General features: G+C 38.4%; 1 protein-coding gene across 1 annotated transcript in view; it reads left to right on the forward strand.

Annotated features, from left to right (window-relative positions):
* The window catches only part of diaph2 (diaphanous-related formin 2), a 350,084-nt gene that overhangs the window by 208,609 nt on the left and 115,096 nt on the right, over window positions 1–26,379 (forward strand). Inside the window, exons 22-24 of the mRNA XM_072395385.1 lie at window positions 3,120–3,221; window positions 5,568–5,807; window positions 12,403–12,532. Of these exons, the coding sequence (XP_072251486.1) occupies window positions 3,120–3,221; window positions 5,568–5,807; window positions 12,403–12,532 (472 nt within the window). The remainder of the gene's footprint in view (window positions 1–3,119; window positions 3,222–5,567; window positions 5,808–12,402; window positions 12,533–26,379) is intronic.

Genomic DNA, 26,379 nt, shown 5'->3' on the forward strand with positions numbered 1-26,379 from the left:
CACCCTTTTTTAAAACCTCATGCAGTTTTCTAAAATAGTATGACTAATGCATGTCCAATACTGTCCGGTATTAACTTGGCATGGCTTCGCAGATGGTTTGAAACTGTGGACTTGACTCACAGGAAGCTGGCTGACAGCAGCAGAGATCAAAGTACAGAAGTCAAAGCCCTACAGATACTGTCATCCTCTACAAATGTTTACTCAACCGTAACCTGTATCTCATTACTTTCACACTCTTTTACCACCTCGGCTGCTTCCCTTCTTCAGGTACAGGATCTTCACAGTCTGCGGAGCATCAGTGGAATATCTTCACCAAGCTCTGCAGCAGTTTAACTGCGTAACTGCTTCTGACTGTAAGGGAAAATCACCAACAGTGTTGTTGGGCCCCCTCTGAGTCCTTGACTTGATCCGCTGTCAGTAAATCTATAGTAAATTGATTGAGTATTTTGTGCAATGATATCCTTATCTGTTTCAAAATTGGAGCAACAACCATAAACAATTTAACACATTTTTGTGATATGGTTATTCTACAAATTGAAATTAAACACGCTTTGACAGACAAGCAAGTATTGTGTTTTCAGATGTTTTCACACTCATGGAGATTAATTGTGCTGACGTGAGCTATTGGATTTTTGCTGTCCCAGACCAAGATTAATTGATTCTGCTTTGGTAAATCTGGGCAGATAGTTGATTGATGGGTAAAATGTATGTATTTTTGATTATAACAAGGATTAAAAGAGACCTTTTTGGGGAGACAAATATATGACTACTGCTGGAACTGTAACAGGGGAGTAATAAATCCCCACATGGCTAATGCTGGAGCAGCTGAAATGCAGTGACCTGCACTGAAATGAATTCATTGCAACATTGTATTTAGAATATTTCCTCTCATGTCAAGAATCTGATTTATAATTTTTCTAAACTTACTGTACAGAAAGTTCTGTATAGGTTTACCATCTGAAAATGCTCGCCCGTCTTACAATCTGCTTTTGTTTGTGTTTACTGAGCAAGATTTTTGCAGCGTTAACCTGAGCAACCAAAATCAGGCCTATGCTGTTTTCTTGCATCTCATCAGCAAATGTGTTTTTTTTTTTAGCACTTTCGTTGTCACTCAAGGAAGTAAATGAATGTGCTATATTGCAGGCATACTTACGGTAATCTCTCCTAGGCTGCTGTCTGGTAGCCTGTTGTGAGGAGTCTGGCCCAGCATCATCACCCAGTCTCCCACATCGCCACACATATGGCGCTGCTTTTGTGTCAATTGTACTCTGTGGGGTTTCTGATAATTAACAAGATGACAGACAAATTAATTGAGAAGCACAAGGTGGATTTGATTTGACAGTACTTTGTCTTTCTTTGTTTTCCTGTGGTATTCAACTGTAGCATTTTCAAGTGTTGTAGACTAATCTATTCTTTTTCTAAAGTTTGCTGAGAGTTTGTAGATATACTGCATCTTCACTTTCGATACAAACATGCAATCTTAGAGATGAGAAGGTTTTTTTTTTTTCCTGCAATGATTGATTTCTTTATTTCTACATTAAGACTAAACTGAAGTGATTGGAAAATACTTACTGTGTGAGCTTAAAAGTATTACGCTAACTGTTTATCCAAAGAAAAAAAGAGACTCCTTACACATGCGTTTTAGACAACTCGTTTCTTTTAAGGGCACCTAAAACCTTAATTTCTAAACAAAACAAAGGCAAAAAAAATCCTCCCTCTGAGAACTGCGCTGTACTAATTTTCCATCAGGTATCAATCAGCATTATGAGGAAGTTTTACTTTGAAGGTCTGGTAAGTAATTAACACCAGCGCAGTAAACAGGGCATGTGCTCTTCGGGACCAAATCCGAAAAAAATCAGTGTAGAACATGTTCCTCGTCATCATTTAGTTCCAATTCAATAATTACAATTAGAGCTTTTTCTATCATCAACAATTCTTTCTGCCTCTGCCCATATGATCAAAAGCCTTCATTATTAAGGCAGCATTGCCTGCTGCAGGCCCTAATTGGGGCTTTGGCAAAAGAAAGCAGCATTTGATTTCATGGCTGCATCCCAAACAAGGTTGCAAGGCCTGCAGTAAGGCTTACTCTTTATATCACTGAATTCCCCGAGGGAAAGACAGAGATGTCATCATTAGTGGGCAGCAGACTCTGACTGTGTTGACTGTGATGGCCGCAGCGGTCTATGACATGGTCAGTGGCTCAGTAGCAGCGTCTGTCTGGGCTCCCGTTTGGTCACATGGGCCTGCGCTACTCAGCTCCCCCTGAATAAATTTGAGGAACTAATGAGAAAGGAAGCTTTGCGAAGACCTGGAAAAGGGCACCTCTTTCTCTTCTCCTCTGAGAAAAACAGGGGGAAAAGTCGCTGTGGTCAATTTTATTAACTTGGCTGACCTTCACACAAACAATTAACATTTACAGAAAATGCGGCCCCTCCCATTATCTTCCTCATCTCCATCTTAATCTTCAACCTCACCACCACCAGCTGCATCATGGTTTTTTTTCCTGCTTGTACGAAATAAATTTATCAGGATGTAGCAAATTAATGACCGACCCATTGTATGTGATTCATAGACAATTGCAAGGTGATGCGCATTATGCAGCAGAAGGTCAGCTATCTGAAGGTCCCTGACAAGCTCAGTAATTGGCTTAGGGCCACAACTCTCACCGTCACAACCAACAGTGAGCGGTAATTGTGTGACCTGATGTACTCACTTTTTTAGACCATGAGCAAACCTCTGTATATTCTGAATAAAGTCATGTCCAATAGAAATGAGTGTATATAGTGTTAAATGTTGGCTTTGCCATTGCTGGAGCCCAAACAAAGTTTCTGATGCGATCTGTGTCCATCTATTGAAATCCATTGATAAACGTTACAGTGCATCCTGGAAAAGACCGCTTGTCTTTTTGTTTGTGTCTTTTAAGAGTTATTTAACCGAGTTAAGTGAACATCTTGCTCACCCTTGGCTCAAATGGTCTCATTTCTTACCTCTGTTCAAGCTCAGCTGTCATCCTCCATTGTGAGCTGGTTTTCTTTTTAATCCTGTATGCAGATAGAAAATTAAATTTGTTTTAACAGTGGCCCCCCCGTTTGTGTTTGTGCGTGTTCTTCTGTTCGTAGAACCTGATAAAGAATCTGCCTGAACCGAAAGAACTGAGTGCTCTTGCTGAACTAAAGAGTGAATATGAAGAGCTGGTGGAGTCGGAGCAGTTTGGCATTGTGGTGAGTAATTTGCTGTTGCCCACTGGATTTTCACTTCACAAATTTCATGTCGTAGTCCCAGTCTGTTATTATCACACAATATTGCATCGTTGAGAAATTAAATTAGACCTTTGTTACTCACTCACATTCAGAGCAGTGGTTTGATTTGGGCAGTGAAATAGTGAGAAACAGGGAATTAAGATATTTAGACTTTAGAGGGGTACATCCCCATGTGTTGCATTAATGTTTCATTCAAACGTCTAACAAGACAAAAAAGCATAGACGATTCACTAAAAAGTCAAAACTTTATTATCTCACTTCCAAATGACAGAGGCTGTAGCTACAAAAAGTCTTTCTGACTTGAGCAAAGAACAGTTCAATAATTTCTGATGAGGATTCAGTACCAAGAACTTTGTGAATGCCATACTTTGACATCAGCTGTCAATGTTAACTCATGATAAAATCATACCCCAAGGCTATGAATCCTGTCTGTAATAAAGGTCTTTGAAAAGTATGCAGCTGCAGTCAACCGGACTGCTGATGTATCCCAATGCTTTAATCAATTTACCATGAACATCCAAAGTTCTGTCTTTTCCAGCTGCAACATAAATAATGCTGTGGGTAAAATATTAAAAACGCGGAATACAGTCTCCCCAGAAAGTCATTTTTATTTTCAGGCATCAAGCTAAGTTTGAAATAGAATACCTCTTTTTTTACAATACATATTATAGTAATTAACTCCATTAATGTTTTTACATGATAATAAATGCTTCTTGTTCATTTTTAGCTTGTCTCTATCAAGCAATCTATGTTACAAACATTTCACTGACTGTGAAGTCCATTTTTTCACACTAGCCTGTGTTTTTACAGTGCTTTCATCCACTGATGAGAAAGACTGAATGGGCATAATTAAACTGATGTACGATTAATCTGTTAAAGGAAGAAGGGAAGTACATCATCAAGCTGCTCTGACCTTTTCACTTAGTTACAGCGGCAATTACTTTTTAATTAGCAACTCTTTCTATTAATTTACTAAGTGAGTAACTGCAGGCATTTTGAAAAGGAAATGTTACCTTTTAAGTTAACTTTACAGCAAGATCATGGAGGTACATTGTTTAGTTTTACAAAAAAAAGATGTTCAGTCAGATCCAGGGTCGTGAACAATTCTCCATCATGTCAGTAGTTCTCTGCACTCATTGAAGTTTTTCTATCTTATGTCTTTTAGACGATTTAATGACGCAGGGGGGTGGCAGTTTCTACGTGATCTTACCAGTGTTGTGATCACATGCCTCCCCACCGATGAAGCAGCTCCTCATTGCAGAGATATTTTGCTCCCCTGGGAAATAAGCAATGTTTCAAGCTTTTTTTTCCCATCCGAGCTGTCAGCAACATGCTCACTTTCAACGTAATGTTCTACTTATTGTATCCAAATCAATTCAAGCGGGAGAGAAGGGGGAGTTTGTGTGCCGATGTGTTTGTGTGTGCGCTCACATCGTTTGTGTTAAGATAACTTGTGTTAAGTTATTATTTTCTTTAATTCCCTAATTATTTATCTGTCCATCCCTCCATCCTCTCCTCGCTCTTTAAAGTCACTCCACTCCCAGGCCTGCAAATGTGGTTTGGGGCTGTTTTATCATCTATAATAAATCTCTTAAATTGGAGATTATGTAAGGAGGAAATTTTAGCAAATGGATAAATCTTATTTGCTAAATGGTGGAGCTGATTTTCAGTGAATTAGTTACAGCAGTAATTACACTTGAAATCAAACAGGATATTTCTTCTCCATCTTGGCTTGCTTTCCACGTAAGAAGTTATTACACCAGCTCACACAATAATTTTCAAGTATCCTTGAGATGGTGAATGACAGAATTGATGGTTGCAAATAATAGTAGGGAAATTTATAAATACCTTCTTGCTTAATCTATACTCAAGTGCAGTTTTCCTGTGAAGTGAGTCATGACTTGCTCGTAATCAGCAAAGTGTTCTTCATAACTACATTTTTCTTGGGGGTGGATCCCACACATAATGGGCTCCTATACATTTTTGTGGCTTACTTTGTTTAATTTGAGTTAAAAAGGTTTCAGATTTTCTCCCAAAATGTCTTCACACTTTCAGGCTATCCAGTTTGAGAATTTTTTTTTTTTTGGTAACCATGTAGGCCAGCTATGCAATTGCAATGAATCAGCAAAAGATTAGAAATTGAAATAGATTGAAATAAGTGAATGAAACAGAATCCACACAAATGAAAGACAGAACGTGGGGCATTCATCAACTTGAATGTATTCATCACATAATCTGTAACTGATTGTGACAAGACCTTGGTTGTTAGTGCAAACTACTCACAACTTTTTGAATTTTGGCCCTCAGATGAGTTCCGTAAAGCTTCTTCGACCACGTCTCAACGGCATCCTGTTTAAGTTGACATTTGAGGAGCAAGTGAACAACATCCGGCCGGACATCATGAATGTAACTTTCGCATGTGAAGAGGTGAAGAAAAGCGAAAGCTTAAGCAAACTCCTGGAGTTGGTTTTGCTGGTTGGCAACTACATGAATGCTGGCTCAAGAAATGCACAGACATTTGGTTTCAACATCAGCTTCCTTTGCAAGGTAAGACACCATCAAAGCATGAAAAAATGTCCAAGATGGAAACTGACATGATTCAGAGTTTATTTTAAATGGTACTCTACAAACAAATCCACTTCATTCTACAAACTAATATGACTGAAGTCACACATCTACATATCTGTGAAGGCAAAAGTAAAACTAGACGACTGTCAGCCACACACGTTGTTGCACAAATTACAACAAAGCTGTCAATCCCATAGCAGACAGAGCTTGTGTTTTACATGCTACGGTGGAAACACAAATCTAACTTTGGATACTTTCTGTTGCTGCATTTTCCAGATGTTCCTTCTCAAGATAAACACCGTAATAAAGTAGCGTTCCCCAAATGTCTCAAGTGTATCAAAGGATTACAGACAAACAATCTCACTGTTTAAGTGGTGCACATATGTGTTTTTAACATACAAATAGGCTGATATACAAAACCTTCTAACATACACAAAACACATGAACAGGAGACTGAATGAGACAGTTGCTAAATATTCCAATAACACCTTGTGTTAGAAAAGTTTACTGCAAGATGTGTTTCTTTACTTATTATTTTGTTTTACTTAACCACCAGCAGCCGAGTGCTGCCTGGTGAGAGCCTTTTTTAAACTGTGCCCTTCCTTCACTGTGTTTCTTAAAGGCAATTGATAGTTTGCTTTGTCTGAACAAGACTGGATTTTGTTGAGAAAACTTTTGAGAAAAGGAAAAAACAAAACACAAATACAGAGAATGTTCTCAGGATTTTTTGGGCGCTTCAGAAATTATAGTTGAGTGACACCCTGAGGTTTTAGTCCCAAACTCCTAAAAAGTGTCAAAAATACAAGAGCATGTTAGCATGTAAGTGGATGACTCTGCCATCTATCTATCTATCAATATGACATTTAGTAATATCTATACAGGCAGAAATCCTCAAACTAGAATACATACTTTGAACTACGGAGTCAGACATATTAATTTCCTCAGTCAGTGTCTTATGGGTCGATCATATGTTATATGGGTACATTTTAAATACTCTTTTACTGCCCAGCATGGAAGACATCAATACAGTACCATGTGGTGCTGTTTGTTTTCAGCTGCAGTTTCCAATCTGTTGACAACAGGTGAAGTAAAGTAGTTCTCCACACATAAACAAAAGGAACATTGGCTGCTTTCCAAGGACCTTCAGATATATTCTTCCCACATCTCCCTTGATGCATTTGATACATTTATCAACAAGAGCTAATGAGAAAAACCTCAAGGATGTTGCTTATTATAATACTAATCTTCAAGAAAATGATGAGCCTGTTCTTTTCTATGATACCATAAATGCCAACGGATGACAAGTGACCACTAAAAAAATACTAAGCGAGCCAAAGGAATTAGCTCCTGAAAGCACTACAACAATAATGGAGGCCTATAAGTAAAACACTTTTTTCTAATACTTTGAGAAAAAATAAACCTTGAGTCCTTTAAATATCACTTATGTATAGCTAAAGCCAAAGTTTATATAACCAGTTGTATCAGTAACAGTAATTGAAGCTCTTGAATGAATATTTTTCCTCATGTGGGAAGAATAATGCATACATTCTAGAGACCATCACCAGTCATTTGCAGCCTGTGATCATGCAGGTTCTCGATGTAGGAAAGACTCTGCTGTGAGGAACGCAGTATAGTTTTGGTATTTGTGCAAGCTGACTGAATCAGTGCGGAGTGTCAGTGTAGATCCTGCTAACACCTCATGGGGCTGATTGGGCCATTATTGATGGACAAGAAAAAAGAAGTGGGCTTGCTCTCTTTAGTCAATCAAGTAAATGGCCTCCTGGGTGGCAGGTCTAGGGTACCTAATAGGCTCATCAGGGAGGAGGTTGATGATGGGAATGAGCAGCTGGGAAAGGGCACATTTTGACCCACCTTTGCTTTCCACCTTTAGCCTTCCATTTAAACTATTATTCTGTGAAGGACAGACGGACATCTTGAAACTCAGGCTTGTGTCATAAGTGTTTTCAGACATGATTACCATAGGATGCCCAGGGAATCAAATGTGGAACAAACTATGCCCCAAGTGCCTCCATCACACTTGTAATAAACAGCTGGAAAGTCCTCTAAATGACACATTCTAACTATCTGAAATACCCCAAAGTGACGCCTGGATAAAGAAAAGAAAGATGATGACATAAAACAAAAATTACTCAGCTGAAATCAGAGCTTTTTCACTACTGGGGATGTTGAATGAAGACCCTGCAAATCCACAGTGATGACTGCTTATGTGTTGATAGAAGTACAACATGTAATTGGATGAATCTGTAATAATTATTTATGAGTGGAAAGCAGAAAATAGTATAAAGCAGCAACTTCTAGCAGCACACAGGCCTATCCAATGTCAATTGCTCAGAGAATGACCTGTTCTTGTGTCGCCAGGGTTATCTTGGACACTTTTCCAAACTAACACTGGGAAGCTGTCTGGTTAAAGTCAGTCAGTCCTGTAATTTGTTTTCTCAAATTCAGCCACTTTGGCAGGTTTAAAGCCGGTGTGTATTTGTAAAAATGACAACAGATCCTAAACCAAATGAACTTCTAATTTTGTGTCGATGTGCTCCACTGGAAAAAATCTGCACGTATATGACACCAGCTTAGAGTTTTTCCCTCTGTCATTTGAAGAATAACTATGAATGCAATGTGCTTAAATAACATTGAAATATATGTGATTATTTATTATATAGAATAAAACTTTGCCAGGAATAAAAGTATTTGATAAATGTATGCATCTACCTACAGTATGACTCAAAAAAGAAGTAAACAAAAAGAATACAAACATATTGCTTTGTATCAACCCTGCCATACTGATGGAAAGACACATTTACTGGCTCTGCTTAATAATGAAAGACCACATGACAATGATTTATGTCCAATTTAGGTTGAAAAGAACAGGCAGTTTATTGGGTACTTGACTTGGTAACAGTCAGCCTAACATTAGTGCGAGCTCGTTGAAATCAATCTCATAATTATCACATAATTATTTTTAAAAAAAAAATCCTTCTGTATGACTACGATAGTAACACGATTACCCTTCCTGGTAGTTGTAGTCAACTGAGGTCAGTGATTAACGTTATGTCTTGTGTATTGAACACCAATTCCTCACGGTCGCAGCTTTGTGCTCTGTCCCATGCGGCCGGGTTGGCACAGGTACACAGTGGCTAACGTTACTCCCGTGAGTCAACAAACATGAAGAGATTTTTTCAACTTTTTCGCGTTGATAAACACGAAACGAATGAAAGACACCCCAGACACCCTGGACTACACCTTTTGCAGACGCACACTCGGTCACAGTGCACTCGGTCAGTGGTGTATAAAATATGGAAAGTAGAAAGCGCAGAAGGCTGGAATTAAAAAGAGGAAAGCTCTGGAAACAGATGCAGCCGAATATTCAAATATTTGCAACTTTTTCACTAAAACGAGCTCACGGTTTGTCACGTCAAATGAGAAGACGATGAAACAGGTAAGGCAATATGTTGGACTTTGCCTGCAAACCACTGTTCAAGTTAATTATCAATCCAATTCATTTTGTGGCTTATAACGTAATGTTATATAATTTAAATAATAATATGATGCGATGCCACATAACTGGGAAACTTTGTCCTGTAGCCCCTCAGAGTCAGAAGATACAGCACCAAGCACCAGCCATGAGCCCACAAGTCCAGAGTGGACAGGATTACTCATTGAGTGAATATTATTGTGAGAATGCTGTAAAGAAAAAAGTGTCCAGAGATGCTAGATGATTCAGCACTACATTAATGAAACTCACCTGAATTGATCAGAAGGCTTTGTAGAAAGGGGAGATTTGTGCTGAGAATTATGACCATTTTTAAAATGTGATTTAGTGTCAGAAGCAGAGCCAGGAGCGATGAGGGGACTGCGTGTGTGGACAAGCAAGCATTGGTTACAATATAACCACTTTCTATGCCCAAACGATAGTAGTGACCCGTTATACTTTTATCATTAAAAGTAAGATAGTAAATACACAAAGCCCACAATTGAAAGGGAATAGGATGAAAGTAATATGAATTAAACCTGCATATTTTTGCTATTGAAAATATCTTAATTGGTTAAGTCAAAATGTGTTTTCCATATCAAATGTAAGGTTGTAATTACATGATTTTAATAATAGCTCGTGTTCTAAAGTGGGCCGGACTGAGGCATGAAACTCCAGGGCTGAAAATGAGTCCCACTCCGGCCCTGGCCTGGCTAAAGTTCGATGTGACAAAGCTGTAGAGGTGACACGCATTTTTAGAATGTGCTACAACTCTCTGGTCCTGTGCTAAAAAGCTGTCAGCCTCTGTAGCACTAGTGCTATGTGCTGAAAAACTTAACATACAGCCCTGTATCAGTGTAATTAAACACTTCATGACAAAAGCACAAGTACATGTGTTGTGCATGAGCTGGTTTTATACCACTGCACTTTCTGTATGTACTGAAGATTTTGAGTCATGGCCATGTATAAAAGTGCATAAAAATAAAGCATTTATGTTTTGTTTTTCCACATTTCTACCATTTCAGTATGATATGAGGCTTTATGAGCAGCTGTAAAATGTGTTTGTACTTTGCTGCTACTCCATCTGCAGAAGTTAAATTGAGCAATCAAGAGCCGACAATCCTTCTGGAGTGAGGGTTTTTATATTCCCATAGCCACCTCCTCTGTTATTAGTTAATTATTGTTTTATTTGTTTATTTCCAGTCTAGATATTTAAGTAGAAACTTGTCTGATTGTGATATAGCTTGTCATTCTTACTTCTTCTATTTATGGAGGTTTTGAGGGATTTACAATAGTACCTTAGGGCAATTAATGTTATATAAGATAACTGAATGATAGCGCTGTTCTGAATTAGCTCTCAGCGACACAGTAATGAGCATTGGTTTTTTTTCATCTACTTGAATGAACAGATTTGTTTGAAGTACAATTCATACACTCTCCATCTTATTGCCCTATTAAGATATAATGGGATAGGACACATTGTAAATAAATAATTCTATTCTATTCTAAAAATGGCATTTTATATGATATTTAAAAGAAGAAGAGGAAGAAGAAAAGGGAAAACAGATTTTAGGTTAAACTTAAAGTACATTGAGCTCTTAAGGAGTGCATGTTGGTTCTCTGGAGCTCTTACTTCGCACAAACTGTAAAAAGGACATGACATGGGATGACTCCAGAGAGAAGAGGCCCCGGACTAGAGGATGTGCAACACCTTGGTGCAGAGAATGAGGCACTGAGGCCTCCTTAAGGACTACAGTCTGTTCTGTCCTTTCTTGTAAAATAATATGATATATTATAATGTTGCATTATACTGCCATGTGATTGGTACATAACACTGTACTGTAATCCTGTTTGGCTTTCCACATTGAAATACTTCTGTCCCAGACTTGACTTGAAAAAGATAAAAACGTTTTGTTAATAATAGATAAACTGTACCAGAATGAGGAAAGCAGCCAGTGGGCTGTTTAGAAATTAGTGATGTGCTGCATGCTCTATTGACTTATGTCAGCAATATTCACCTTACAATGAAAAGAGACCTCCAGTTTCATGTGATAATTCTGCTGCAGCCTTATTACCTGAAACCATGGGGTCTCTCCATTTATACCCACCGCTCTTAATGAAACCCCAGCGTGACCATCCTCCTACTCTGTATGGGCACTAGATTAGTTCAGGTTAAAGATTCCTCTCTAAAACATATGCCCATTTTGTCTGGGTGGCTTAAAACAGCATGCTACAACCAGGAGATACACTTTATACTCAGCCACTTTATACCGTTCATGAACGTTCACCAATCAAATTGCCTCTTTCACACTTCCTCCTCTTGATTGCATCGTGTTGTTAGTTAGCAGATGGAATTACTGTGTCAAACATACACTTTTCTTGTGTGGTAATAATAGTTTCTAGTTTAAGAATAAGCAGATTTCCATGAGCAAATCTACATGCGTTAGCATGCACACGTGTGGGCATGTCCAACTTCAGACTCTTCAGACAGTGTGGAAATTATCCGTGTAAGTACGCAGAGGTGTGTTTGGCTAATTATATACAGCATGGCAATTGCAGAAGGGAATGAATATGGAACAAGCTTTCTCTGCATTGATGTGAAGAATCTCAGCTTCAGTACTGAAAGACAGAAACATGCTTAGCAGATTCTGTACGGTACTTTTATTCAAAATGTACTGCCTCGCTCAGTTATCCTCAGGGGTGTGGCATCATTATGTGTATCTGCTGCGTATGCATTTGTGTTTGTTTTTATGCATTTTTGAAGTCATCAGTAATTGGAAGCAAATGTTTGTTAGGTCACATTTATTTAATCTCATCTATGTATTGTAAACAGCATCACATGGAACCTTTTTTGGGCTAAACATAACCTGCACAGACTACACGAGGCGTTCAGCTTGAAAGCAATATTGACACAAAATTTAAAGGGAATATTTAGTGCTTTGAAAACATGATATAATGTGACATAATTTCACAAGCATTTTCTTTTTTTTTCTGAGGTGCAAATGAAACGGTGAAATAAATTAGTGTAAAAATCTCAATTATTCTGTCTTGTTCTTTCTTTCTTTTATTCTTTTTTCCTCCCAGCTACGAGACACTAAATCCATCAGTCACAACACAACACTCCTTAATTTCCTTGCTGAGAAGTGTGAAGAGCATCATCCAGAGATCTTGAGGTTTCCAGATGAACTGGAGCATGTGGAGAGCGCCAGCAAAGGTATGTTTCTCTGTCTGTATCAGCTTAGGCTGTCCAGCCGCGTGGTGATACTAATTCTGTCAGGGAAAGACAAACATCCTTACTGAGCAACTACCAGAGGACATCTCCTAAGTAGAGTGTAATTTGTATTGGGTTCATTTGCTCATTATGCTTTATTTTTAGCACATTTTAACCCTGCACACACCCATGATGACAGCTAGCACTCTCAGGAATAGAGTTGTTTGTCTGACCACGCTATCATTCAGCCTGTCAATAATTTAATTCCACTTTCACTCTACTCTCGAGCATTCGGTGGAATCCCCGCAGGCTTATTTACTTTGTTAGTCTCTTAATTGGTCATTTAATCTAATTCAACTAATTATGCACTTGACTGAGGCTGCCAGCCATTGTGGAAGTGGTCTTCAAGCATCGGATATATTTAGATGTCTTGCTATACACATTTGGAATGATATCAACTGAGTCACTTCGTGGAAATTAATTATTCAAGAGGAAGCCAGTAAATGAATGCTTCTTCCAAAAACATCAGGAACTATTTAAGGAGTAAGAAGACAACAAACAGTAAACTTTACACCACAGTAACAGCACACAGAGTTGTTCATTTGATTATCACTTACAGTACAACTGAGCTGGTTTTTGAATGGAACACTCGGGCACGAGACTTGCCGTTTACAGAGATGCCAAAAATGCTGGCATGGATACCAGTGTTTTGAATCAATAAGATGATTCAGAATTTTAAACTCTAGAGAGTCTCTGTGGACTATCATTTAAAAATCAGTTTTATTAGATTCACTTTGGAGTGGATCACAGAGGCAGGTAGTGACAGACATCATGCCCTTCTTTTGAGAGCCTTTACTGCATATAGAATGGTGCAGTATTAATTATTAACCATATCTCCTGATGCTTTACAAGCTTTTGGTCTCCTCTCAGTTGAACCGGCTCAAAAAAAACATTAAAGTTTTGGTACCTTTTCACATTTGATATTTCCAACGCATTGCACTTTCTTAACACGAGGTCAAACCCCAAATATGCACAACAGCCTGCTCTGTTGTTTTTCAACTCAGTCTTTGTTGTCAGCTTAAGCCATTTTCCTCCAATCGAGTCAGAATTGAATGTTCTTTCCCAGGCACAACAAGCTTCTGTTTGAAATAAACACTGACTTAACTACTGACACATCCAACCATTGTTTAAACATTTTAATTGGAAGACTATTTGCTGAAACAAGCTCTTTCTTATATGAAAGAAAATTGAGAATTGTGTTTTATGATTGAACAGCACAAATAAAACAATGCATCAGCCACCTGTCATATAATATTTGACATAAAGACAGGCAGATGTTGATTAGAGAATAAGGAACATATTATAGTAGCTTCTTAGTGAGTCTCATTAAAAAAAAACAAAAAACAAGCACCTAAGAGCATGTCATTCACTTCTGATTGTTGATTGTAAATCTATAGAAGCTGTTAGTGATGCAGGGGATTCAAATGTAATCAAATGGTCATCTCTCCCGTTTGGTGGCTAAACAGTTAATGAACCTCATTTATATGTGCAATCAGGCCAGGATATTTCCCAGAGGAAATTACGAAGTGCATAAGTAACAATTCTATTCAATGATCGAGACTACAAGTGGCAACAAAAAGCCTGTTTGTGTTGCTTTAAGTCTGAATTTATGTATCAAGCTATCATTACTTCATTTATGCATCTTTTGATGTACATTTTATGGCAAAAATGGACCAATATTTCTTCACTTTCTTTGGCATGATGTGCTATATATCTGTTTAGCATAAATTAGGTCATTTGCAGGTGAATTCAGTGTTTCTCACTTCTTATTATTGTTTTTTGGAAAGTTTTATACAAATACTGCTTAAGTATCTGGGCATCACTTTCATATCTATTTCTAATCAGAAATCATTATGCTCCAAGACTTATCTGTGAGTGGTGGAGCATAAGTGTCCTTCTGAAAGTTACCGGGTAAGAATATCTAAGGCCAGTCCAGCTCAGTTCCCTCAGGCGACACTTTCTTCCTCTTTGGACTCAGCTCTTATTGAATCCTGTCTGCATCAAGGTCATTTTTAATTAAGATTCACATGATTGTGGGATGTACACCTGAGGAACATCTGAGGTAGCACTAAGTAGAAGACAGGAATGATACTGATGCATTTTGGTGACGGGGCTTTTCAGAATTGTTCTCCCATCCACAAACACTGAGAGTTACCCGGCTCGAGAAAAATATCCTTTCACTTGAAGTTGGTTTTTGGGTTATCTGGCTCAAACATCCAGCTTTTTGTTTTTCCCTCCATCTGCTGCACAACATAAATAAGATAACATTTAATTAACACCTAGAAGCTTTTAATTTTTCAATTTAATGTTAGTTTCACTGTCAGGCTGTTGAATTCATAGAGGTGACTCCGTGTTCTTCAACTAAGAAACATCCCATCCATATCTTCTTTGTTCTGCTCGGACGATGTACCACTCAAGTAAAGTCAAGTCAGTTCAGTTTGTACTTCATTCAGAAATGTGCTTTATATACGTGCATTCGTTTATAACTGTACGATTAGACATTGAGACAATTTGAAATGTAGTCTTCTATTTTCATACCCCTGACCTCATCTTCATAGTCAAGGCAAAGCCTTGAGAGAGGTGTCATTGGCCAATTTGCCTTGTTAAATTCCCCCCAGAGATGAGCATGTGGGGGCTGACAACGGGTACTAAGTCTGCGTGGTGATTCCACTCAATCAGTGGCTCACTGACAATCCGGGAAAGGAGGAAATATGACACAAATGTTCTCATAAATCCATTTAGTATAAGGCATAGCCAAGGGCGAAGTACTTTGGAGCCTGTGAGAGAGAAAATGGAGAATGAGCAAAGAAAAAAAAAGAATGAAAAAAAAAAGATGAACTCTGAGGATATTAATACCACTGTGAATATATCTATTATCCACATTCATTTCAAGGCACTGCAGCATAATAAAGCACTACCCATTTCCCATTTAAACTTTGAAGCAGTACTTGGCTCTGTATTACGTAGACAAAATGGCTTTCTGGATAGGGTGGGACACAGAAAGGATCATTTGTCTTTTGGTCTCAGTGCAATTGCATGGAATCATGGGGTTGAGAAGATATTCTCTCATGCCAGTGCAGGATAGGGAGGGTATCTTACTGAAGTCAGCGGCAGCAGTTTGAAGTAAATGAAGAATGAACGTCATTCAACTCAAACAGAGTAGCACCACTGCTGTAGCTGTATTTATTTTATTCGATGTATTTTTCTGGTTTGTTTTGTTTTGTTTTTGCTCAAGAGATGAGCTCGACCTGGACAGGAAAGTAAGATCTTCTAATGACACTCTTTCCCGATGGACTTCATGGTGTTGCAGTTCATTCCCAGTATTTTCCTGACTTGCTGACCGCAGTAAATACACCTCCAAAGGTTAGCATCTTGGTTATAAAAAACAACAAAAAAACATATAAGACGGCATCTGCTTTCGGTTATATTGTGGACTTGCTTTCTACTCAGCAAAACGCATCACTTTGAAATGCTGTCTCTATGGCAACAGAGAGCTGTATAGACCTATATTGTAATATGAACTGGAGGGAAAATCTACTGAAATGGGCAGCTATAAGTACTAAATCTAACTGTGCTGCATGTTCATTGAACTGAAATGAAATGTCATTTGATTTTATAATTTTCTCCTTTAGTAGTGAAACATTTTTCAGCCTTTTCTCCTTAATGCTCTGTACTGCATTCACATTGGACTGATTTATATGATCGGTATCATAATGTCATGGCTTTTAGAGTCTGATTTTGTAAGTAAGGTGTTTGATATTTGTCTTTGTCCTCACAAAGGAAACTGTTATGGAAAAATTGTGTCTTTAATTTTGTAGGGGCAAGAAAAATAAGAATCAGTGTTGTTTTAGCATAGATGTCGGCAGAGATGTCACTTCATGGTAAAGTGATCAGCGTTTGAGAAAAAGAGAGAGAGAGAAAATTAGATGCGATGAGTCACTGTGAAAAGTGCTCTACCAAATGGTCCATATCCAAGGGTTTATATGAACCTTCCCTATGTTTATTTATTTGTTTGTTCGGTTCTATATGGCTTGTTAAAAACTGATCTTTGCTTTGGTGTAAATATTCAGACGACATTGGTGATGGAGAAAGAACTATTGGGAAATATGTCTCTCATACAAAAGAATCGAGGTGTAATTCTCATAGTGTACTATAGTTTACATCAGTAGCTGTTTGAAATCCTAACTTAGCAAATGGAAGGTATAATTTGGTGCGTTAGTGTACACATGAAAGCTATGTGGCCCCATGTGCAGCACCACACAACTGTTTGTTAGACTACTTTGAGCAAGAAAGCTCCACCTTTATTGAATTAGCATTTGACTGATCAGTCTTTATGTATGATGTAGGGATGCGTGATGGTAAACAAGGGGAACGGCATTGTGTAGTTTCTAGTCATGCTAGAAGAAATGGTGTTTTCATTTGTGGTATATACATTGTTTCTTTATATCTTGGCCAAGAATAGTGGACAGCGGTAGCAACTGATGGAGATTAGATTACGCAATCACACATATGATTGATACTGCTGTGTTATGAAAACATGCTCACCAGCAGCACTAATACAGTCATTTCAACATGTAGGAGAGAGTAAATAAGAAGAATAAGCAGTTACACACTGTAAGGTAAGTTTTCCCTCTTAAATTTGAAGTAGGACGTTTTGATTCTAGCTTAAAAGTAACCAAATAACAAGCTGATTTAGGTCAGTAATAACGCTCCCAGTGGAAATTCCATTTACCTTTTAATCATTGGAGCTAATAGGGTGTAGTGTGGGGCTCGTGGATGTGCAGCATTTTATTCTCATTTCTGAATCAGGAAATTACAAGTAGGCAAATGAAATTTTTTTCTCATCTTTTGCCATGTCTATAAAACTAGTTTGAATGTTCAGAACAGGACATAAAATGGACCCCAAATGGTACATATGTTGATACCTTTCAGAGGGAATACTGACATAGAGTGCTCATAAAAGACAGCAGAGGAGTGGCCTGTTCTCTGGTGCAGTCAGTCTCATCACACAGACGTTAACAGCGTCTGCGGGGAGGATGGAGAATGAAGTCCTCGTCCAGGCGAGCAGAAATAGCAGAAGCAAAGTGCAACAAATAGGATTTGAAGCTAGTCTCAGATTTTAAATCTTAGTTCAGTACTGAAACATTACAAAATGTATCTCCTGTGGTGTTAACTTAAAATCTTTGACCTTAACTTCAGCAGATTTGATATGGATTAGTAAGGATAACGGCATCTAAAAAGCCTTTTCAATCATGTCAAAATGTTTTTAAAGCATATACATATACATACTCTTCTGCCCCTTCTGTTTTGTGTTTTGGGCGGTTTTCTGGCTATCGCACTGCTTGTTAAATCATCATAACACGAAGTGACATTAATGACTTGGGACTTGTTTACATGTGAATGTTTAAATCTGTGCCTCTCTGTCCATCATTTGGTCAGTTTCAGAACCTAAGCATCAAGCAAACTCTGGTCGGTGTTTAAGAACTCGTCATTTATACATCAAAAGAATTTGGCTGTGCACTTGCATTATTGAAGCAACAGACTTCAGCAATAAACAAATAATGACACTCTTGGGAGTCCTGAGACTCAGATTTTCTGCTGATTTAACTGGGGCTTTTTTTTCTGCATTTTTGCAAGTACATATTTCCAAGAATAATGAAAATATTAAGATATATTAAACCAAAGGTAAAAATGGTTTTATTATTTACAGGTTTTAACTATCAGCCTCACACCAGCATCGTTATGTGGATGCAGGGAAACAAACTTAAAGAAAGGTTCCCACAGCCTGATGCATCATATGCTTTGATCTGAAAAACATTTTGGGGTTAAATGTGAGGAGTAAATTTACATCTTCTTGTTAAAAATGATTTTATGCACTTCGGTGCATTCGCCAGTACCTGTCTTAACTTGGGCAGTGAGGAGGGTTGGGAGCTATTTTCTCTGTGGTTGTTTAAGTTAAACTCGTACCTGGACCCTGAAGTAATAACACAGGATCAGCGGGGCCAGCAGTGTAAATGGACAGTCTGTCATGAAGAATATTAGGAACAGGAAACAAACCTGTCCAGCTCCACCAGTGCAGAATGAGTGATGAGCTCTAGAGAGTTTTCCTTCCTGTTTACCTTTTTTCTGTACTCACTTCATGGTGGATGAGTGGTTCATTGTGAGACCATAACAACTATTCCCTTCACTTTTCTTTTCTCTTTTTTGTTCTTTCTATCCATCCCACTTTCCCTCTGCTTCTGATTTCTTACATCACTGCTTTGGCTGGCCAGTATGAATATAGACAGAGATAGACACATGCAGGGAGGCCAGCAGCTCTGCTTAGCATCAGGCTCCAGTCTGTGACAGCAGATTTCAATGAGGGCTGACAATGGGACCAGGAGTGAGAATAATGCTTTTTGCCAGCCTAGAAATTCAGCCTGTCACAGTAGACCATTTCCCTTTGCTGGGGGAGGTTCATGAGCTGAGGTGTACAAGGAAGCACCATCTCAAATGTGTTTTTTCCCCTGCTCTTACTTCTAACTAACACCTATCTGCCCTTTAAAATGAAAATAATCAAACAAATACTCTGAAATGACCTGTTGATCATTTTACACATCTGTTTTTCATTTACCTTTAAGTGGGTAGGTAGATGGGAATAAATGATTTCTTTTTACAATAAAGACTTTGGTTTGACAAGCAGAAATTATTTAAAAAAAAAAGAAGTCCTGATTTAATCAAGTCTTCAGAAACAATGACAAAAACAAAGGCACTTCGAACCTTTGCAACACACTGTGACAAGCATAAGGCTACCGTACACAACCTGCTATCATTCAGACTATTCCCAGAGTACAGTTTCACCTTGTACGGGCAAGACAACACCTGTTCCCACGGTGACCCTGCGGCCGATCATTTACTTGTTGCATTTTGTGACCAAACATGTAGGGATGTCTTGGCACAGCCAAGTCTGACAGATTGGTACAATGGTTCTGTACTCCTCTGTGGTTTAGCTCTGAAGTTGCTGCTTGATTTTGCAGATTATCCCAATGCTTCATATCCACGCAGGTCATTATCATACAACTTGATTTACACCATGATGCACTCTTAAAAGCACATACCTCTGAGTGAGGCAGAAACAATGCTTTGATCTCTCCTAACAGTGGTTGAGTAACAGAACTTAGAAATCATTGACAGGACAATATACCCAACATAAAAAACTCTGAAGTTGTTGTCATGGGGAGACTTATGATGGCGTATCTGGTGGGCTATTCTGATGCGTAAGATAATGGTGATGATGATTGTTGAACAAATGAGCAGGAAATTGAGTTTTCTCTGAAGTGATCCCTGTACTCTCTAGATAAGGCACCATTGAAACATTACAATTACTGAGTGTTGAGATTTGTGATATTGACACATGGAGGGGTGTAATTTTCCTCACCGTGTCCAACCTGCTTATAATTTGTTTGCACTTGTGAGATCTGTTTTCAAAAAGTTATCTCTGCCAAATCTGTGTTATATTATTGTTGAAATGTCATTTTTGCTCGAACCCATCGTGTTCATCATTGTTCTCCCCCAGTTTCCATCTGTATTTTACCAAATTTCCATCCCAGGATAACTTATTTGGTTTTGTCCCAGGAAAAGATGTGTAAATGCTGATATATTTACATTTCACTATTGGGTCAAAGCGTTTTGATATTTGAATAATATCTGATAAAAGCATTTTTCTTTTTAAAATGCATCAGTGTGTAATAACAGTTGAGATACAATACATTCTAATTAACCAATACAAGTAAATTTACTCCTAAAGCAGGAAGAAAAACAGCAAACTGGCCGAATATGGCTGATTTTATTTATGCCAGTAAGTCACAAGCATGTCCATTTTCTTTTATGAAACAATTACATTTTCATCAAAACACCTTTCTTTGTATTTACAAAAAAATATTCTAAGGATGGTAAACGGGTACATATACCTAAAATACAGGTATTAGGTATATAATCAGAGCCTACAGTGTAAGTATTGACTGAGTAAGAGAGAAATTCAAAATTTAAGTGACTTCTGCATTTGTCTGATGCTTTTGACTACATTAAAAGTTTAGACTGGATGTTCATGTCTCAGCATTATGTGGAAAGAAATGTACCCCAAGTTTTTGCTGCATTCACTCCATCGCTTGCTCAGACATGATATTTCTTCTTTGGCCGTTCACATTATTTTCTTGACCTGCATGGAAGAAAGACCAAAACCAAAGATGATACACGCAGCGCTCTGTCTCACATAAGTAAACATGGCTGTTTATGGTTTGTCATGAGCCAATGTGCAGTGGAAGCCAGCAAACCTTTGAGCAAATAATAAGAGCTGTGTCTATATGGATGTGTGTTCAGACATCAAGGCAGCAGGGATTGGGTCATTATATGAAAAGATTTTAACCAAAATTTCAGAATGTCAAGGACTAATTTACACGCAAGGCGTGTGGATGGCAGTGGATTCTGATATGGCTCTTAAGACTGCGGTCGCATTTCACAAACTCGGACCTGTTTATGTGATTCCAGACTAAGCTCTGTGTTGGTGTTGTGCTCTAACTGAAGAGCAAGTTCCTCCTGCATACTAATTACCTGCAACAGAGGCAGTCATTCATTGCGTGTACTGTATAAACAAATGGCAAAATCTGCCTCAAATAACACTTGATTTTAGGTTTTGTCACATAGGAACAGGGAAACCTCCCACAAACCTTCACACATCTTTGCCACACTTACATGTAATGGAATAAGTACTCTGACATTTTTTAAAATCACCAGTAAGGACTTGAGACCCCTTTTGTGCCACTCCTAGTTCAGTTCCTCCTCATTGTTCTACACACACAATTACCGTGTCTTGAGAAAGATACACATCATAAGACATGCTATTTACCCAGAACAGCAACAGATTATTTACTGACTAGTTGGTCATTGCAGTTAAATGCCTCTGTTCCTTCCCACACTCTCTGCCTCTATTGACCAGTGTTTTAGAAAACGTGTCTGTAGATTAAATGCTGTTATCATAAGAATCTGAGAAGCTTTCGCCAGTGTCATTGGGGTTGGGAATTGATTTTGGATACTAAATTGGGTCATTTTTATCATGTGCTGTCATCGGTATATAATTTAAAGCATGGCCTGAAGCAGGCATGGCGGTGCTGCTCACTGGAGTTTTACTAGGCCCAGAGGAATTGGCTCCCCCTGTACCCCTTTCAGTTAATGCATGCCACTAAGTGTGAAGATTCCACCATCACTCATGATTTATATCCCCGAGAGGAGCAAAGATATCGCAGTACATAGGCATTCACTGCCTGTATTGCAACATTTATTTGTCGCTCGTAGGCTTTTTCAGGATCTGCCAAGACCATGCTCATCTGTATCTGTCATCTTCCAGGTGTTTGTTCCCAGAATGCCACACTTCTTCCTTTTACTTGCCACTCCAGGAAATTGTAAATTGGTGACATTCAATGTTATTTCAGCTTAGGACTAATGTACAAATCATTACACATACAGTGGTGTCATGTTGTCTCTCTAAAGTCTTTAGAGTGGAAGAGGAGGAGATTTGTGAGGCTGAGGCTTTTTGGTAGCTTGTATTTTTCTCATTCTGCCGTGTTGTGGAATGCAGCATGAATACAGGTACCTTTGATTATCCACCTTCATATCAGAAATGGCCTCTTCTGTGTTGTGTGAGCCATATTGTGTTTTTGTTTGCCTTTATGATGTAAATTACACCGGTCTTCTCTAATTTTCTCCTCAGGCTTGGTGGAATGAGTTTAATTTAGCAGCCAGCCCTCTATTTCCAAAACAAATCCAACAGGTCCTGACTATGACCTTTCTCTTACATGTTGGTGATTTGCATTTTCCACCCTCTTTCTTACAGCTCTGTGATATGGAGTCACACTGTGTGATCCATATTCAAATATTATTTAAATCAGTTGCACCGCATTTGCATGTGAAATTGAGGATTTGAAGCCAGGTCGCCTGCATACTGATCAGAGGGACAACCTTCATTTGAGGGAGGGTTGATATTGCAAATAAATGGAACAGGGTATTAATAATTGTCACGGAGGGAGTGTTCGATATTGCGGGCCGCCATGGCAAAGTGTTTTCCTCCCATGTAAGGAATCTGATATTATCCTCAAGCTCTTTGCTTTCAGCTCAAGAAATTATTATGCTCTCTTCAAACAGGAGACCAAGCCAAGGTATCACTTTTTTTTTTTAGGACTAAATTAACCACTTTTATATGTGCAGCCAATGGAAGGGAAAACATGAATGATAATTTCTCTGCCAATTATGTCACCTTATCGTTGCACTGTGCGATGCTAATGAAGGCAGACTGCAGCATGGCTTTGAGGAAGACAAAAAAAATTCAATCTCAACTTTCTGAAAATAGGGTTGAAACTGGAAAATGATTTTTTAAGATTGGTGTAAGCTTCTTTTGTCCTAAAAATTACACAAATTCTCGATGTCGCATAGTTTATGAAGGTAATTGGTGGGTTTGTTTTTCCAAATGTCGGCAAACTTGCTGCTGTTCATCTGTTTATCTATGCTGTTAGTTATTCTGCCTCTTCATGTAAATCCAAGGCTGACTTCATGATCTTTAGACTGAGGCTCGGGGGGGGGGGCATACCATCTGTTGCATGACCTGTCACTGTAGACAATTATTATTTATAGTTTTTTAATTCTTTGAATGTGTGTTTGAAGTTGGTGTCATACTGCAGAATTAATCAGGGGTCAGTCAGATCCCCCCTGGTGATTTTGTATAATAGGCAAGAATCAAAACACTCAAAAAAAACTCTGAGAAGATTACAGCCGTCAGTAATACTTTGATAAAAACCGACATCATGTTGCTTAATCAGTAACTTTATGACTACCTTTGTGACCTTTGTCCATACAATATTGTATGAACCATTCTGAACAACCAAAACATATGTAAACAGGCCTAACCAACACATTTGCAACATTTTACCATTACAACTGATTAACTAATGTGTTACAGAGTCATTTTCAACTATAACTGTGTTCTTTATGCTACAGCTTTATACTTTTTGTTTCTTTTCCCCCACCCATGCTGCTGAGAAATAGATGCTGAGCAAAAAGCTCACTTGAGCTGCTGCTGTTGAGGTGACAGGTAGCTGCTTAGAGCGAGTGACATTTCCAGGAGCGTGTAGATGATGCCGGCCTCGTTGTTGTGAGCTGCCTTGAATGTTTTGAAATCAATGGGAGCTTCAGCATTTTTATATCTGCTATTTTCTCATTAATGAATTAGACTCAATATCGCTACATCATTATACAGCAGGGGAACAATTAAGCACCGATCTTTCTGTTTTTTTTTAATATAAATATAAATATAAATTCTGCTTGCCTTGTTTTCAATGTTTTGCTTTATTCTATGTTTTTATTTTCTCATTGATTTGTACTGGTTAGAGCAGCAGTATCGAAACACCCATGTGTTATATATACACTATACACTATATATATATATATATATATATACTTTTGAAGCTAATATTATTTATAAAATGTCGTGGTGGCAGTGATCAAAATATTGAACCAATCTAAACATGCAAAGAGATTATATAGTCTTCCACAATTCCAGTTTCTTGTTATCCCTGTTTTCCCTCTTCTGCGCCGTGACATGGCATACCAGCTGAGACCTGCTCTTTACGGAAAGGTCTGTTTTTATTCCACCTACTGAAGCAGCCGTAAGAAGGGACAGAATCGATTGTTGCAGGCCAAATTGAACGTGTGTCGAGCTGCAGGCTGCCACAAGATAAAGCCTCTGACGCTGTCCGCTGTGTTTATCATCAGGTGGCCTTTTCTGTGTGTGCTGTGCTGCGATTTTGATGTGTTAAGTCATAATAGGGGAGCCACCATTCTTTGGAGGGGCTGCCAATAAAATCACAGACAGAGGGGATTATGCTTCATGTCAGCCCATTATTGTTTCCAGCTTCCCCTGAACACCTTTTTTTCCCCACCTGGAGAGCCCTCTGCCACAGTTTCTTTGCTGTCCTCTATCATGATTTGTCTCGATACAATTTTATATTAAACATATAAGATTTTCAATGTCTGGCTCTTTAAATGGTTTGTATGTCATTGTTGGTCTCCCTGTAGCCATACTGACTAGTTTGGTTAAATGTTTGCAAGCAGACCCATTTATTCGATCATTGGACCTCATTACTTCTGCACACCCAGCAATACAGTGAGGTTAATACCCAAATAAGCACTTCTGGTGACTACAGAGGCACATAAAAATGCTTTCAGTCTATTTTCTCTGATAGGAATGTGGGAGCCTCAGATACACACCCTTTTATCACATATTGTAGGTATAGTTTAATCAGCACTCTGTCCTCAGCAAGTCTTTTTCATGCAACAAAAGAAATAATTAGCAAATATGGGTATAAAACATCTTTAACATGAATGGGCATCAGTCTCTACAAGCTCGTGGGTCCAGTCTCTCCTATAATGTCCTGTTATGAGCCACCCTTACACTACAGTTACATTCTTTACCTGGTATGACCAGATAAATGTTGCCCACCTTTTCCTGAGAAAAAGTAAGGCAATAGCCCAGTCGCGAGGCAGACTTACCATCACCTTCTGGAAACGATACACACCCTTGTGTAAATCAATTTCTGGAAATGTATCTAATTAGACTTTTTTTCCTTCGTGATTCTGTATTTCAAATTGTCATAATTACTGTATTTTCCAACATGTCTAATTACTTACAGAGGTGAAACATTTGTAAAGCTTTTTGAAGTTTATGCACACTAACATTTTAAGGCAATCTTAATTAAATGTAGTTAAAAAAAAGTGCTGTTAACACATATAAAATGTATCATCAGATTGTTGATCCACACTCTGTTTCAGCTGAGGGTGTTTGTATGCCACAGTGTCTAAGTCCAAATCAAGAAGAATAAATCGAGCCATTATGAATGGATGAGTTTAATCCCAGTGATGTTACTCCTGATAATAAACAACAGACCATGTGACTCTGCTTAGTGAAAAACAGTGCATCAAACTGCATCAAATTACCTTATTGTGTTTAAGTTCTTTATTCTTCTTAAATGCCTCCTAACCTTATTTAGGTGTTTAACTCTGTCCAGGCTTGCGGCAGATCATTTATTTTTACTCTGTGGATCAACTCAGCAGTGATGAGGGCTGACAGAGTGTAAGTGTTCAAACTTTGCATAAACTAGGTCTTAATTTTTTTCATCTCTGTGACCTTGAACCCATTCTTCGGGATTTATCGGTTATCCCAGAATCTGCCATACACCTCATGGCTGTTTATAGGTAATCTGATCACCTCTTTTAGCATATATTTCTCAGCTGCAGCCAGGTTCTGCTCTTCAGCTTCCCCACAGGTAAGCTGTGGGGAAGCTGTAACAGCCATTCACTCTCCCCTCTCACCACAACTGTATCACAATCAATTCAGGAAAATTGTCTGACAGCCTAAGTAAACAGTCCAAGTTTCCCTTCTTTTTCGCCTTGGTGTTTTAGTTTCCAGGCTGACCTAATCAATTGTGAAAACTATGCAGATACCTCTCTAGCATCGAGTACAGCTCTCCCAAACTTTTGTAGAGGACACCGCTGTACTTCCATCCCTTGTCATCATGAGGAAAAGGGTACCATGATACAATTCTATTGTTCTGGCAGAAATGTCAAATAGAACTTTATTTAATTTGGACTGAATCAAATTGAATAATCCTTACCATAGGGAATCAGCAACTATTATTATTGATTAGTCATTGGTAGCACCAGTCACATTCTTTGTTATGTTGGACCTAAAAAGGCCTTTTACTGAA

This window comes from Leuresthes tenuis, unplaced genomic scaffold, assembly GCF_036924035.1.
Source record: "Leuresthes tenuis unplaced genomic scaffold, fLeuTen1.0.hap1 SCAF_11, whole genome shotgun sequence".
Taxonomy (NCBI): domain Eukaryota; kingdom Metazoa; phylum Chordata; class Actinopteri; order Atheriniformes; family Atherinopsidae; genus Leuresthes; species Leuresthes tenuis.